The sequence below is a fragment of the Belonocnema kinseyi genome, chromosome 6 (assembly GCF_010883055.1).
Source record: "Belonocnema kinseyi isolate 2016_QV_RU_SX_M_011 chromosome 6, B_treatae_v1, whole genome shotgun sequence".
Classification (NCBI taxonomy): Eukaryota; Metazoa; Arthropoda; class Insecta; order Hymenoptera; family Cynipidae; genus Belonocnema; species Belonocnema kinseyi.
Genome location: NC_046662.1, coordinates 19,340,643 through 19,353,930, shown reverse-complemented (window position 1 = coordinate 19,353,930; position 13,288 = coordinate 19,340,643). Strand labels below are relative to the sequence as shown.

The 13,288-nt window shown below is 30.8% G+C and overlaps 1 protein-coding gene across 1 annotated transcript in view; it reads left to right on the top strand.

Annotated features, from left to right (window-relative positions):
* The first annotated feature begins 1,124 nt into the window (after positions 1-1,124).
* Positions 1,125-13,288, top strand: part of LOC117174405 (tribbles homolog 3-like) — a 35,355-nt gene continuing 23,191 nt past the window's right edge. The window contains exons 1-2 of the mRNA XM_033363500.1: positions 1,125-1,568; positions 6,237-6,948. Coding sequence (XP_033219391.1) covers positions 6,667-6,948 — 282 coding nt within the window. The 5' untranslated portion in view covers positions 1,125-1,568; positions 6,237-6,666. The remainder of the gene's footprint in view (positions 1,569-6,236; positions 6,949-13,288) is intronic.

Genomic DNA, 13,288 nt, shown 5'->3' with positions numbered 1-13,288 from the left:
AATCTTTTAAATTTATCCAAAATCTTTGAAATATTGGGTAATCTGGTAGAAGTGATTGAAATCTATATGAAATCTTTTGAAAATCATTGAAGTCTTGAAAAAATCTTTTAAATCTATTCGAAATCTTTGTGACATTTGTTTAACCTTTAAGAAATCATTCTAATCTTTTTGAAATCTTTAAGAAATCTTTAAAATATTTTTTTAATGTTTGTTAATATTGCTGAAATTATTAAAATCTTTGTGAAATCCTTAGGAAATCATTGACATTTTTGTGATATATTTGTCAAGTATTTCAGAAATGTTTAGAAATCTGCGAAACCCTAAACATATTTTTAAAACACTTGGTAATATTCATGAAATTATTGGACTATTTGGGAAATAACTGAAGTTTTTGTTAAATCTTTTACACCTATCCGAAATCTTTGCAAAGTTTTTAAAAACTGTGAAGTCCTTGATTGCTAAATATTTGAAAAGTGTGAAATCTTTGTCAAATCTATCTGAAATCTTAAAAAATTTATGAGAAATTTTTTAAATATTTTTTAAATACAGTGAAAATCTTCAATAGCCCTTCCGAGAATCGACGTCGCGCCATAGGTAGGTGTAACAGGAGCTGCGCGGTGATGTCTGGGGTATGCGGTTGTCACTCAGGCGTGAACTCACAAAAGCGGAGCGGGCTAAAATGAGTTAAAATCCCACCCACCGTCAGCCCCAAAATCAGCGCTATAGAAGAGTTTCACTGTATTTGGTAATATTTGTGAAAATATTGAAAGCCTTGACAATAGTAATTTTATACATGTATTTATCATTATTTATTATTTAGTATTTATTGCTCATTTGATCAACCGCATCTAGATTCGTTACAAGTTACTTATTAAGATAGGAACGAAGTTACCCTGAAAGTTACAAATAACGTAACTTTTCAGTAACGTAGTTACTTGTAACAAGTTACTACCCGACTCTGGTTCGAAGTATTAAATACAATTATATTTAATAACTTCGGACAACCTTAGAATTTGAAACCACCTTGCATTTTTGCCACAGCTGCTACAATATTCACCCTACCATCGCCAACTCAGAGGGGGAAAAGTATCCGCGCAGCGAGTGCGCACAGCCAGTCAGCCACTGGATACTCGAGTTTTGTCAGTTCAGTCGTTGGTTGCACAATGGCGTGCGCGGTCGGTGTTTGCTTATTCTGTTGCCGCCGTAGTTTCTGAGCGGAGGTCGGCCCAACGTTGGACCGTCCGTTGCGCGGAATATCACATTTTCCGCCCCTATTGACCTCTACTCCTTGTTTCTTTTTCTCATCGATTTCGCATCTGCGTCTCGTTCGAAGAAAACAAATCAACCACCAAAAGAGGATCCTGAGGTATAATATTGTGAGAAACACCATCGCGCGCGCGAAAACCAATTTTGCCGGTAGTAACCGGAAATTCGATTTCGGGCAAACGGTCGCTAACAACGTCTTGGAAGATACCACCCCCGTTCAGGAACAGTCGGCGAACAAAGTTTTTTTCTTGTTTTGGATATCTATGATAACGAAGAAGAGGAATAACTTTCTCATTAAAAAGGTAAAAATTACATATTACTAGAGAAGAAAATCTCGGTAGATAATTTTATTTCTGTGTGTGACATCTTCATAGTGTCGCAGTTACTCAGTGCAAAGTGCAGTGACTATCGGCGATGGTTGTAATCGCCTTGACCATTACTATATCGACTCGGAGTGTTACTTTGGAATTTACGTGATCATCACTTCAGCCGTTTTCTAGAAAATCCACCCATGTCGATTCAAAGTCAAAGTTTCTTTTTAAAAACCAAAAAGGATATGTTATTGCGACTTCATGCCAATACCTGAGTAGACTCGGGTGGTTTTTTCTGATGAATGGCTCAATTTCAGCTTCAGTTTATCGTTGCACTAATTTGAGAAAGCAACAGTCTTACTATTCTATCCTGATTTCTGTTCTTATTACCAATTGCCGCGGAAACTTTTTCCACTATCTGTATATCCATGATGCGTTATTGCATCAAAAACATACCAGTGACTCAAGATTAGCCGGAAGTGACTTGAAAATTCCCAATATAGAGCATTATCCAAAGTGGATTAATGCGTCACTCAAATATGTTTAAATGCCGTAAATTCAGTATTACACACTCTTTCTGTACAATGTATATTGCCCAATATTGTAAAATTGTTAAATGTTGCACAATTTGGTGAATGAAATTGAATTCAAGTTTAGCTGATGTTTGAAAGGTGGGAACTGGAAGGACAATGTAGTTGTGTTTTATTAAATTACCTGTTATCATTGCATCACATTTACACGATACGTAGAGGTTCGCGCAATATTCATACGTGACAGCTCTGAAACTCCGCCATTTTGACCTTATCGAAGGATATTTGCTATCTATTAGGAGGCAATCGTTATTTCGTCATTCCAACCTACCGTTTCATTCTGCTTGAGTAATTTCGTCAGAATCTTGCGTATTCCTGACTGAAGAGTGTGATGTTTAAAATACAAACATTAGAGTGTACATTCGTCTCTTCGCTCTGATTCAGAGAACTAATTCCAAATTACAAAATTATCACGTTACAGTGTGATAAATATAAAATTTCGGGCAACGAGGAATTGAATTCAGAGCCACGCGATGTTTTTTGTCACGTTCCTGAGATCATCAGAGCGCAAGTGCGTGACGATATAGTGACATGCCGCTTCCTTATTAGGATCACAATTTCTGCAATTCGTGTAATGAACAATTTAAATAATTGTTTTCATCATTGTTTTCTTCATTATTTAGTATGTTTTTACAATAGGAACAATTCTTTTATGGTGACGTTTCCTGTTTCCAAATTTCAAGTCATCTGGTTTGAGGAAACTGGTTTCCGATTACTGATTGCAAAATATTATTTCCTCGTGAATAACTAATAGGGACTTGCTTAAGGTTGGGATGCAATCTCCTGCAATCTCTGGATTGCACAGACCCACCTATTTTCTTTATTATTTTTCCAGTTTCTCATTTGACCGGATCCATTTCTAATCATGCAGAGACAGAGAGGTTCAGTTTAGGGTGTTAGAATACATTGGTATTTAAATTTATCATTTTACAATAAGAATAAGGAGATAAGTATTTCATAGTTTGGCTGAAAAAAATTATCTAATAGGAATTACGAGATATTTAAGTTAACCTTTCAATTTCTGACAAGTTTTTTTTGAATGCTGTATCTTTCAACTGAAGACCAGGGCTGCCACGCTGTCACTTTTAGTAACTGTTTAAAGAAAAAGTCACTATAGTCATTTTAATCCATGTAATTTTAGAATTTAAAAAATGATTAATTAAATTAATTAAAAATATTAATTTTCATTAAGTAATCTATGGTTTTCAATAAAGACTTCAAAACTTTTTCCCCCGTTTTGACATAATTCTCCTTTTTTTCACTTAAATGTGAACTGAAACAAGAGAACCAAATAATAAAATGAGGCGATTTTTGGTTGAAACCTAATTATTTTGGTTTGAAAACTCTTATATTGTCTTTTTGGATCACAATTAACCTTTTTTAAGTTTAAAATTTAATTATTATTTTATTAAAAATTTAACTTTTTGGTTAGAAAATTGTTTGTTTTTTTGTAGACAAGTTATGTAATAAAAAATTCGTCTGGCTTGAAAATTCAACTTCCACTATTCGGTTGAAAAAATCGTTTATTTTCTTTGTTTAAGAAATGTAACTGTCTTGTATTTTTTTAAATTAATGGCTTTATAATGAAACTTGGACTTCCGTTTTTAATTTTACATAATTTACTTTTCATCTTTTTCTCAAAAATTCTCAAAAATAAAATATAACATTTTTAGCAAAGATATACCCCCGATTTGCGATATTCCTAGAATTAATGTCCTCTCAGCGCATTAGTTACATCAGGTTGCGCCATGCGTGCGTCCAAAACCAACATAAATGGGTTCGCCGATTTAGGATCAAGGTCACTGCAAGCCACGCCTGAAACTGTTCTTATATCGAGAGTTGTGTGTGTTTGAAGGCCAATTTATTTTGACACCATTACGAAAATGACTGAATAAAACAAAACTTTTTATGATAACATTGACGAATATTTAGAGTTGGAAAGGCAACGCAATGCCATAATATTTAATTATCATATTCTCGTTTGCACGTTCTCAATTACAACAAAGTGCATTAATCATGCGTTTCGAGACTAGAAAAACGCAAGTGCACAACATCCTGTTGACATTACAAATATTTACTGCCTCCGACGGTATCTTTTTTATCTTTTCATTAATTAGATGCCCTATAACATACTTTGATAAGAATGAAAAAAAACTATATATAGCTTTTTAAATTTTGAATCGACTTTTAATGCTTGTGACCACCTTCCAGTAGCCATGACCTTAACGATTTCCCGTCGAAGTAAATTGCGCAAGGAAAAAGATTGGCTTTTGAAATTGTCCGCGATTCACCGCTTCGACGAACGGACATTTTAACACAATCGAGTTTTCTTTCATGGGAATTTCGTTAGGAATAATTTCTGCTCTTTCAAGGCCACTTGATCAGTGCGAATTGATGTCAAAGATAGCAGAAAATTAATTGTTAAACCTCAATTTATTTTTTAGTTTCTTACCAGGAAGTATATCTATTTACAACTTTGTTTTCGAGCATTGCTCTTCGTCTCGCAATTATATGTAACTGACATGACACGAGGCTATTTGTCTGGCCTGAATTTAATAAACAACAAGGTATGTTTTATTTGAAAATTCATGTTTTGGTAGAAAAGTATTTTGTTTTGGTTCAATATTCATCGCTACTGAATGTAAGGTAATTCTTCCTAATTAAAACGTCTGCTATTATATTTTTGGTTTAGAATTTAAGTATTTAGCTCAGAAGTAATCTTTTCGGGTCTAAAATTAGTTGAAGAATCATCTTTGTAGTTCAAAACGGTAATGTTTTTGTTAAAAATTGGTCTCTTTGCTTGTAAATTCATCTTTCTTCGTTAAAAATTATTTTTTTGTTGAAAAATCATCTTTGATAATTGAACATCAATTTTTCAATTGAAAAGTCTACTATTATATTTTTGTTCTCAAATCCATGTGTTATTTTAGAAATGTATATTTTGAAATAGAAAATTAGTCCTTTTGGATTAAAAATTCATCATTTCTTTTTGTATAGATTTCGTGTTTTTCATTGAACGTGAATTCTTTTTCATCTCGAATCTTTTTTTTGGTCGAAAATTCAATTTTTTTGTTGAATATCCATCTTTGTGGTAGGAAATTAATCTTTTTTGGTTTAAAATTCATCTTTTATAATCGAATACCAATTTTTTCAATTGAAAACTACTATTATATTTTTGGTCTGAAATTTCACTGTTTGGTTGAAAATTTAATCATTTTGTTGGCAATTCAACTATTTCCTTTGGAAGTGATCTTGTTTTTGTTCGAAAGTTCAACTTTCTCTTAAAAGATTCGTCTTTTACGGGTAAAAATTCCAATATTCGGTGGAAAATTCAACTGCTTTTGGTTGAACTTTAATCTTTTTTGTTTGATAATTCGATAACTTGGCTGAAGATTCATCTTTCTTTGTACTTTAAAAATTCATCTCTTTTGTTCATAATTGGTCTCTGCTTTGAAAGGTCAACTATTTGTGTGTAAACTCATCTTTCTTCTTTGGAAATTAATTTTCTTGTTGGAACATTCATCTTTACGGATTTAAAAGTCAAATGTTTTCTTCAAAACTCAATTTTTTCGCTGGAAAATTCACTGCTTGTTCATCTTTTTTAGTTGAACCTGTCACTATTTTGTTGAAAATGCAATATTTTTCGACTCGAAATCTTAGGAATGTGATTAATACTTTAATGTTATTTAAAAGAATTTATTTTCACGAGAAAATGTTTCCCTGTTTTTAGATAATTTTGGGGCAGAAGATTCAATGCTGAACAAAAAAAAAATAATATCTTGTCGGGTAAACTGATAAATAGCCTGGAATAATGAGATTCACGTTTTTCATATCAGGAAATAACTAGAAACCAATATAATATTTTTGGGGAAAGATTAGATTTCATAAAGTATCATTTGTAGTCTGAGAAGTTCAACAGTTATCAATATAATCCGGTTTTCGGACGAATGCAACGGGATAAGCAAAAAAAAAAAATGTTTTCAAGATAAGACAAAAGCAGTTGAAGAAGAATGTAAGAATAGCTAACAAGCTTTACTCATTGAATTGATGACGAACATGTTTGTTTCAGGACCTATTCATCCGGGTGACTCGACATTGACGGTCAGCCACCTTTCGAAGATCTCTATCCGTCCCAAGGATTTCATTGAGGGATCCACATAAGGTCATACGCGCACAAAATTGACCTTTGCAGAAAGTCATCAGCTTTCGCAAGCAAATCAACATTATCAACATAATCAGCTTTATTTATGCAACTCTATATCATCCACATGTTCAGCCTCTACTCTGAACCACCCAAGTGTTCGTGTTTAGCTAGCTCAGTGTCGAAAATTTTCGAGTTTGACGTGAATCTAAAACACACCCGTTATCGCGGTGTTAGTTAGCTCTGTGTTATAACTTCCACGGAAGGGAAGAAAAAAGCAAAAAAAAAAAAAAGGTTGTGAAAAGATAAGTGTACGTTGCGTGTTTTTGTGTTGCGGTGAGGTACCAGTTCGCGCAATATGAGAGTGGCTGTGAGCAGGCAACATCCCTTGCATCTTCAAGTGACGCAAACGAGCAATGGAAAGTTCCTCGTTAGGAATCATCAGGATGTTCAGCAACCGAAAAAGAGTGAAGAGACAGCAACGGTCTCACCGGTTGTGTTCCCAAGTTGTGAACCAGTTAAGACTGCCCACCAAGGACCCACTATCCTTGGAGACCGATTCCTTCTCCTTGGTCCGGCTGAAGGGAGCACACTGTACAGATGTGTGGATGTGAAAACTGGTCAGCACCTTGTTGCTAAGGTCAGTATATCAGTAAATCAGTCAATCGTCACATTACCTATTATCATTTCGATTATAATCATACAATCCGTTTAAATCTGTTTGGATTCGACATATCGCGATTAATGCCATTAGTCAATTATCCTTTTTGGAACAAAGAATGATCACTCAATGAACTGCCTGCTTAAAATATTTGCAGGCCTCATATTCCTATTGTACTCTATATTCAGTTAAGTTGCCTAAATTACCCTATTTTCAAAATTTGGGCCCTGTGGTACCCTATCATATTTGCAGCCCACAATGGAACTTTAAAAAAATTTATAATATGATCGAATGAGGGAATTTCTGTAAGAAGTATAGCAAATATTAAATCAGTAACTTTTTTCTCAAATCAGTTTTTAGTTACTTTTTTCTTCAATCAGTAACTCATAGATTATTATTTACTATTCAATATATATTCTATGCCTCTTTCTGAATAGTCTTGAATTATTTCGAAACATATTTTCGGCTATTTTCAAAGATTTCGAGAAATTTGTAATAGATTTCAATAATCTAAAGGAATTTTTAAGATTATAGAGTATTTATAAAAAAATTGTAAGGAATTTTTAAGAGCGATCAGAATGTTTTAAGGGATATCAAAGGATTTAAAATATTTTAGGAATTTTGAAAGATTCCAAGGATTTTTTATAAATTAGTTTTATAAATTGAAGGGACTTTAAGTGCTTGAAATATTTTAGGAACGTTTTTTTTTTAGAATTTTGGAAGATATGGAACGATTTTACAGGACTTATAAGGTGTTAAAATATTTCACGGGATTTTATAAGGTTTCCGATGATTTTAAGGGGTTTCAAAGCCCTTAAGGTAATTTATTATATTTTCTAGGATCTCAGGAAATATCATATTTCATAGAATGTCACGCGATTTTATAATGTTTTAGTGGATTTCAAGAACTTGTTTACGACAACTGATCATTTGTTAAAATGATAAAAGGATTTTTAATATTTTAAGTTATTTTTTAAATACCTTGGCATTTTCAAGAGCTTTAGAAAATTTAAAAGGATTTCACACGATTTTAAAGGATTTGAAATATTTTAGGTTATTTGAAAAAATTTCAATTTTTTAAAGAATTTGAAATATTTTAGGATATTTTAAAATATTCCAAGGAATTTCCAAGAGATTTAATCAATTTAAGGAATTTTTAAGAGTTTTAATAATTTTAAGGAATTTAAACATTTTAGTGGATTCCAAAGAATTTATTCACGCAAAAAGTGAGGGACTTCGTAGGAGTTCAATGATTGAAATGTCTTAGACATTTTAAAAATTTCTTTTGAATTCTCTCTACTTGTTCTAAAGTCATTTTGAACTTACTCAATTTAATTCATTTTTTAAAATTATTTTCAATTCGCTTGACTTATTTTTAAATTCAGTTTGGTTTATTATGATTATCATCGATTTCTTCTTATTTCCCTTAAACTCATTCAAATTTTAATGGAATCAAATCAATGGAATGCTTTCGATTAAAAAAAATTCCAATTCACTCTTGGCCAGAAATTAGTAGGGTTTCGTAGATTGGATGAGATTTGAAAATAGGTTTTGCAATTCATCCTGAATTCTAAAAAGTTTGACAATTCTCTTGATTTCTTTTTAATTGACTTGAATTCTTCTTATTTTACACAATTCTACCTAATTCAGTGGATTTTTTCAATATTTTTAACAGTTTTTATCTAATTGATCCTAAAGTCTTCTAAATTTCGTCAAATTTTTTTGAATTCCCTTGTATTTTTCTAAGCTCTTTTCAAGTTTCCTGAATTAAATGATGCTTCGTTATATTTTAAAATTATTTTCAATTAATTTTTATTTTTGAAAATTCATCTTGCATTATTATGCATTTCATCGACTTCTTCTCATTTACCTTCAATTCCTCTGAATTCATTCGAATTTTACGGAATCCATTACAATTTTGTAGATTAAAAATTTTTTCCCAATGAATTCGAATTATTTTGAACTTAGTTTGAATTGTTTTGAAGTATTGACTTTATCCTGAATTTGGTACCCTATGAGCGTGACAGAAAGTACCCTTTGGTCCCTATATTAGTATATTATGCCCTAGGGATTGTGAGGCCTGTATTTGCAATCACTGTAATTTGCGACAACTTTCAATTTACAGTTTAGGGATTTCAGGTATGTTTTTCGCGACCTCGTAAAGAGGACTGAATAAGCACTGTAATTTATACGTTATTATTCCCTTTTCATGCCAATAGCAACTACCTGAAAGTTGAAGCGGGTGGACAATTTTCTGAACTACAACAGGGTGGCTATTGATTGGGAAAATCTGGATTTTTTCAGATTTGCTTTTCATTTGGAAATAAATGTACCTTTTCAAACAAAAAAAATGGGTTTGTAAGTTTGTGCTCATGTTTAACGTCCTTTCTTTTTAATTGAAAACTCTACAATTATATTTTTGGAGAACAACTCATCTGTTTTGATTAAAAATTGTACTATTTGGTTGAAAATTTAATTATTTTGTTGAAAATTCAACTATTTTTTTGGAGTCCTTTTTTTTTTTAATCGAAAATTAGTTGTTTTTGATGGTCCTTAATCTTTTTCTAGTTTCTATTATTCTCTCTTTTTTTTTTAATTCGATTATTTGGTTGAAGACCTTCGCAGGTTCAAAATTCAACTATTTGATTGATTATTAAACTTTTCGATAGAAAATTCATATCTCTTAATTGAAAATGAACCTTTTGCTGTTGAAAATTGATGTTTTCGTGATTAAAAGTACCTGTTTTTGAAATACTGTTTGCTCCTCCAAGATATTTCCTGTTCTACTTATCTGGATGTTATAAACAAAATTAGGTGCCAAAATCAAAGATTAAGAAATCCATCTGTGCTACGAGAATAGACACGTGATTTCTCATTTGAAAATGAAGAAAACGTGTTGCACATTTGTTTCTTAAGAAATGTACTTTAAGATTTGACACAAGGTTCAATTTCGCAAGATTCTGTCGAGATTCAAGACCACTCAAGGCAATGTTTTCTTCAAGACTGGTTCATGCAGCTTAAAATCCAATGTCGTTAGTACAGAAGTCACCAAAGAAATTTTTAGAACATTTTTGGGTATTTAAAAAAATAAGAGTTGATACAATTTTCTTAAAAAATCACTTTTTTCTTTAATACACCCTCTTGGGTGGAAAATTCAACTATTTGGCTGAAAATGACATTTTTTGTTGAAACGTTATATTTTCACATTGAAAATTCAACTATTTGGTTGCAAATTCGTATTTTTTGGTAGAAATTTAATTTTCTTGGTTGAAAATTAATTAATTGCATAAAATTAATATTCTTTAGTTAAAAATTCCACCATTTGATTGAAAATTCGTCGTTTTGATGGAAATTTAAAATTCTTGTTTGAAAATTCACATGATGGCTTACATTTTTTAACTATTATGTTTTAAAATACATATTATTTGGTCGAAAATTAATCTTCTTCAGTTGTACTAATATACTTATAACAATTTTTGTAGAAATTTAATCTTCTTGGTTGGAAATTCATTTGTTTGTTTGAAATCATATCTTTGGTTGTAAAGTTAACTATTTTACTAAAAACTATTTTTTCCTTTAATATATGTTCTTTACTTATAATATATCTTTTTTGTTGAAACTTTATACATATCTGTTGATTTACTATGTTTTATATTTTTAAAGAATGTTGTCTTACGTCAGATCTTCAAACCACCCCCTCTCCCACCTTTATTAGTAAGATTTTACCAAATTTCTCTTCCCTCAAATCGCTTTACGTAATTTGTGAGTAACTCCTTATACAATTCTGTGTAACTTTTGTCACTAAAAGTGTCGAAAATAAACTGAACAATTAAAAATTCGTCAAGAAAAAGTCAAGGAATTTCGAAATTGGGATGTTGTAGCAAACCTCGTAAATGAGCATTTTAGCTTAAGATGTATCGTGCACATCTGAAGATGCATTGTGAGGTTTTGCTTACAAATGTAAAACGAATGCAGAAACTAGATTGTGAAATAATAGAGGTGATATATGTATTTATGTATTCATTTATTCTGTGTAATTGTGTATCAAGGAGTGACAAAAGTTACTTTAGTTTCACGGATCTTGGAAGTTTTCTAGGACACAATATCTATACTCTTCTCACTTATCCGATCTCTCGACGTTGCCTTGTGCTAGTGATGTAACTAGAAAAGACACTTGATATCGGGACTCACTTCTAAGACTGGGTTATATTATTTAGAGCAAATTTATATTCTATTTAACTAGAAAAGACTCTTTGGATGAAGGAATTGAGGAAGTCTTCTTGATTCTGAATTTCACTCCAGGGATTGCAAGAAGTGCCCGTTAGCTAAATTTACCGGAAGATGGTCTCTGACCATGGTTTGCTTTCAAAGGAGGTACAGGATGTAACCACTGAAGGAATAATAGAGCGTTAAAACTTTAAAGCTCCGTCCGTTGCTTCCTTTTTCCAAAGACGTTTGAGGATTGGTGACCTCATATCAGTATAGTCGATGTAAAAATATCTCAACTTTGATTTTAATTTAGAGAAGCTATTAAGTTGTGTGAAAATTTAGTTTCCATAATTAAATTCTGTCCGCAACAAAAGATGAAAATGACTATTGTATAGAAAACCGAATCAGGGTGGCAAATTGATCGGACAAAAACCGAGAATTTAATTTAAAAACTGGGGATTTACTTCTGATTACAGCAAAATTTAAGTTTTCATTATTTTAATAATTTTGGTCAATTTAGAAAAGTGATTTTTACTATATCTACAGTCGCAGATTTTTCAATTTATTTCACTTTAATTAAATCATCATTTATTATAAAATTTGTATTGTTTTTCATTATAAGAAAAATCTTTTGCAATTTTCTGCTCTGTGAGAGAGTTTTCGCTGACTTAAGTTTGATCATCGAATTGATTATATTCTAAATATACAGATTTACAGAAACAGCATTTTCTCAATTTTTTCCAAAAATGGATCTATTAATTTCTATTGGTTAACTCCTAATTCATCCTGGCTTGGATCAATAAATATCAGAAAATAGTTATCATTTTTATTTTAGGACAGGAAGTTTCCGTAAAGAAATATAATTTATCTTAGAAAAGGGGATGTTTTACGTGGGTTGAAATGAAAAAAATATATTATTCGGATTTAGGAGAAAGGAGTTTAAAAAACCTTTGTTCAAAGTCAAAATTTGTCACAATTTTAAAGTTCCCCCTTCCACATTTTAGATAAAGAAAAAAAAGATAACTTTTAGATAAATAAAAGAAAATACTTCAAGTAGTTTTTAGAGTAGAACTACTGTTTCAAAGAAGAAATATCACAATTTTAATTGAAAATTCAACTCTGGTTAAAAATTTAACTGCTTTGTTAAAAATACATATTCTTTCTTCACTAAAAATTCAACAATTCCAAAAGAAAATTGGACCATTTTGCTGAAAATTCATTTTTTGCGTATGAAGGAAAAAATTTTGTCAGGAAATTGAACTATATTCTGTTTTTAGTTGAAAATGAATCTTTATAATAAAAAATCCACAATTTGGTTCAAAATTGGTATTTTTTATTTAGAAAATAACTATTTCTTTGAAAATGTATGTACTTTTTGAAAAATTTGCCTTCTTTTGTAAAAAATTAGTCTTTATGGTTTCAAATTTATCTAAAGATAAATTATAAGGTTGTTTATGGTTAAAAATTAATTCTTTCAAATGAAAATTTAACTGCCTATTTTGGTTGAAAATTGTTTTTTCTTCTTCAAAATTCAAGAACTTTGATGAAAACTTATCTTTTAAAATTTCTTGGTCGAAAGTTAATGTCTTTTGTTGAAAAATAATTTTTGTTTGTTTATAGATTCACCATTTTAATAAAAAATTCATTTCTATGGTTGAAATGTGAGCTATTTGCTTGAAAACTTCTTTTTTCTTTGCGTGGAAAGGAATTTTTTGCCGAATATTTAACTTTTTTGTTGAAAATATATTTATTATTTGATATTAAATTGTTTTTTTATTTGCACTGAAAATGAAACTATATTATTCCAGTTGAATATTCTATAATTGTAGATAAAGATTCCTCTCTGCAGTTAAACATTCATTTTTTGACTAAACATTTAATTATTTAATTTTTGGTTGACAAAATTTAAGTATTTGTTTCAAAATTCATTTATTTTGCAATTTTTTCCTCTGTTCTGCTACAGGATGTTTAGAATTACGGACATGAAGTAAAAAATTGCGTTTAGCCGCAAATATACGAGGGTAGTTCAATAAGTCCTTAGAATGAAGTATAAAAACAATTTTTTTTGGGTAAATTTTTTTTTATTTTTCAACATAATCTCCTTGGAGCT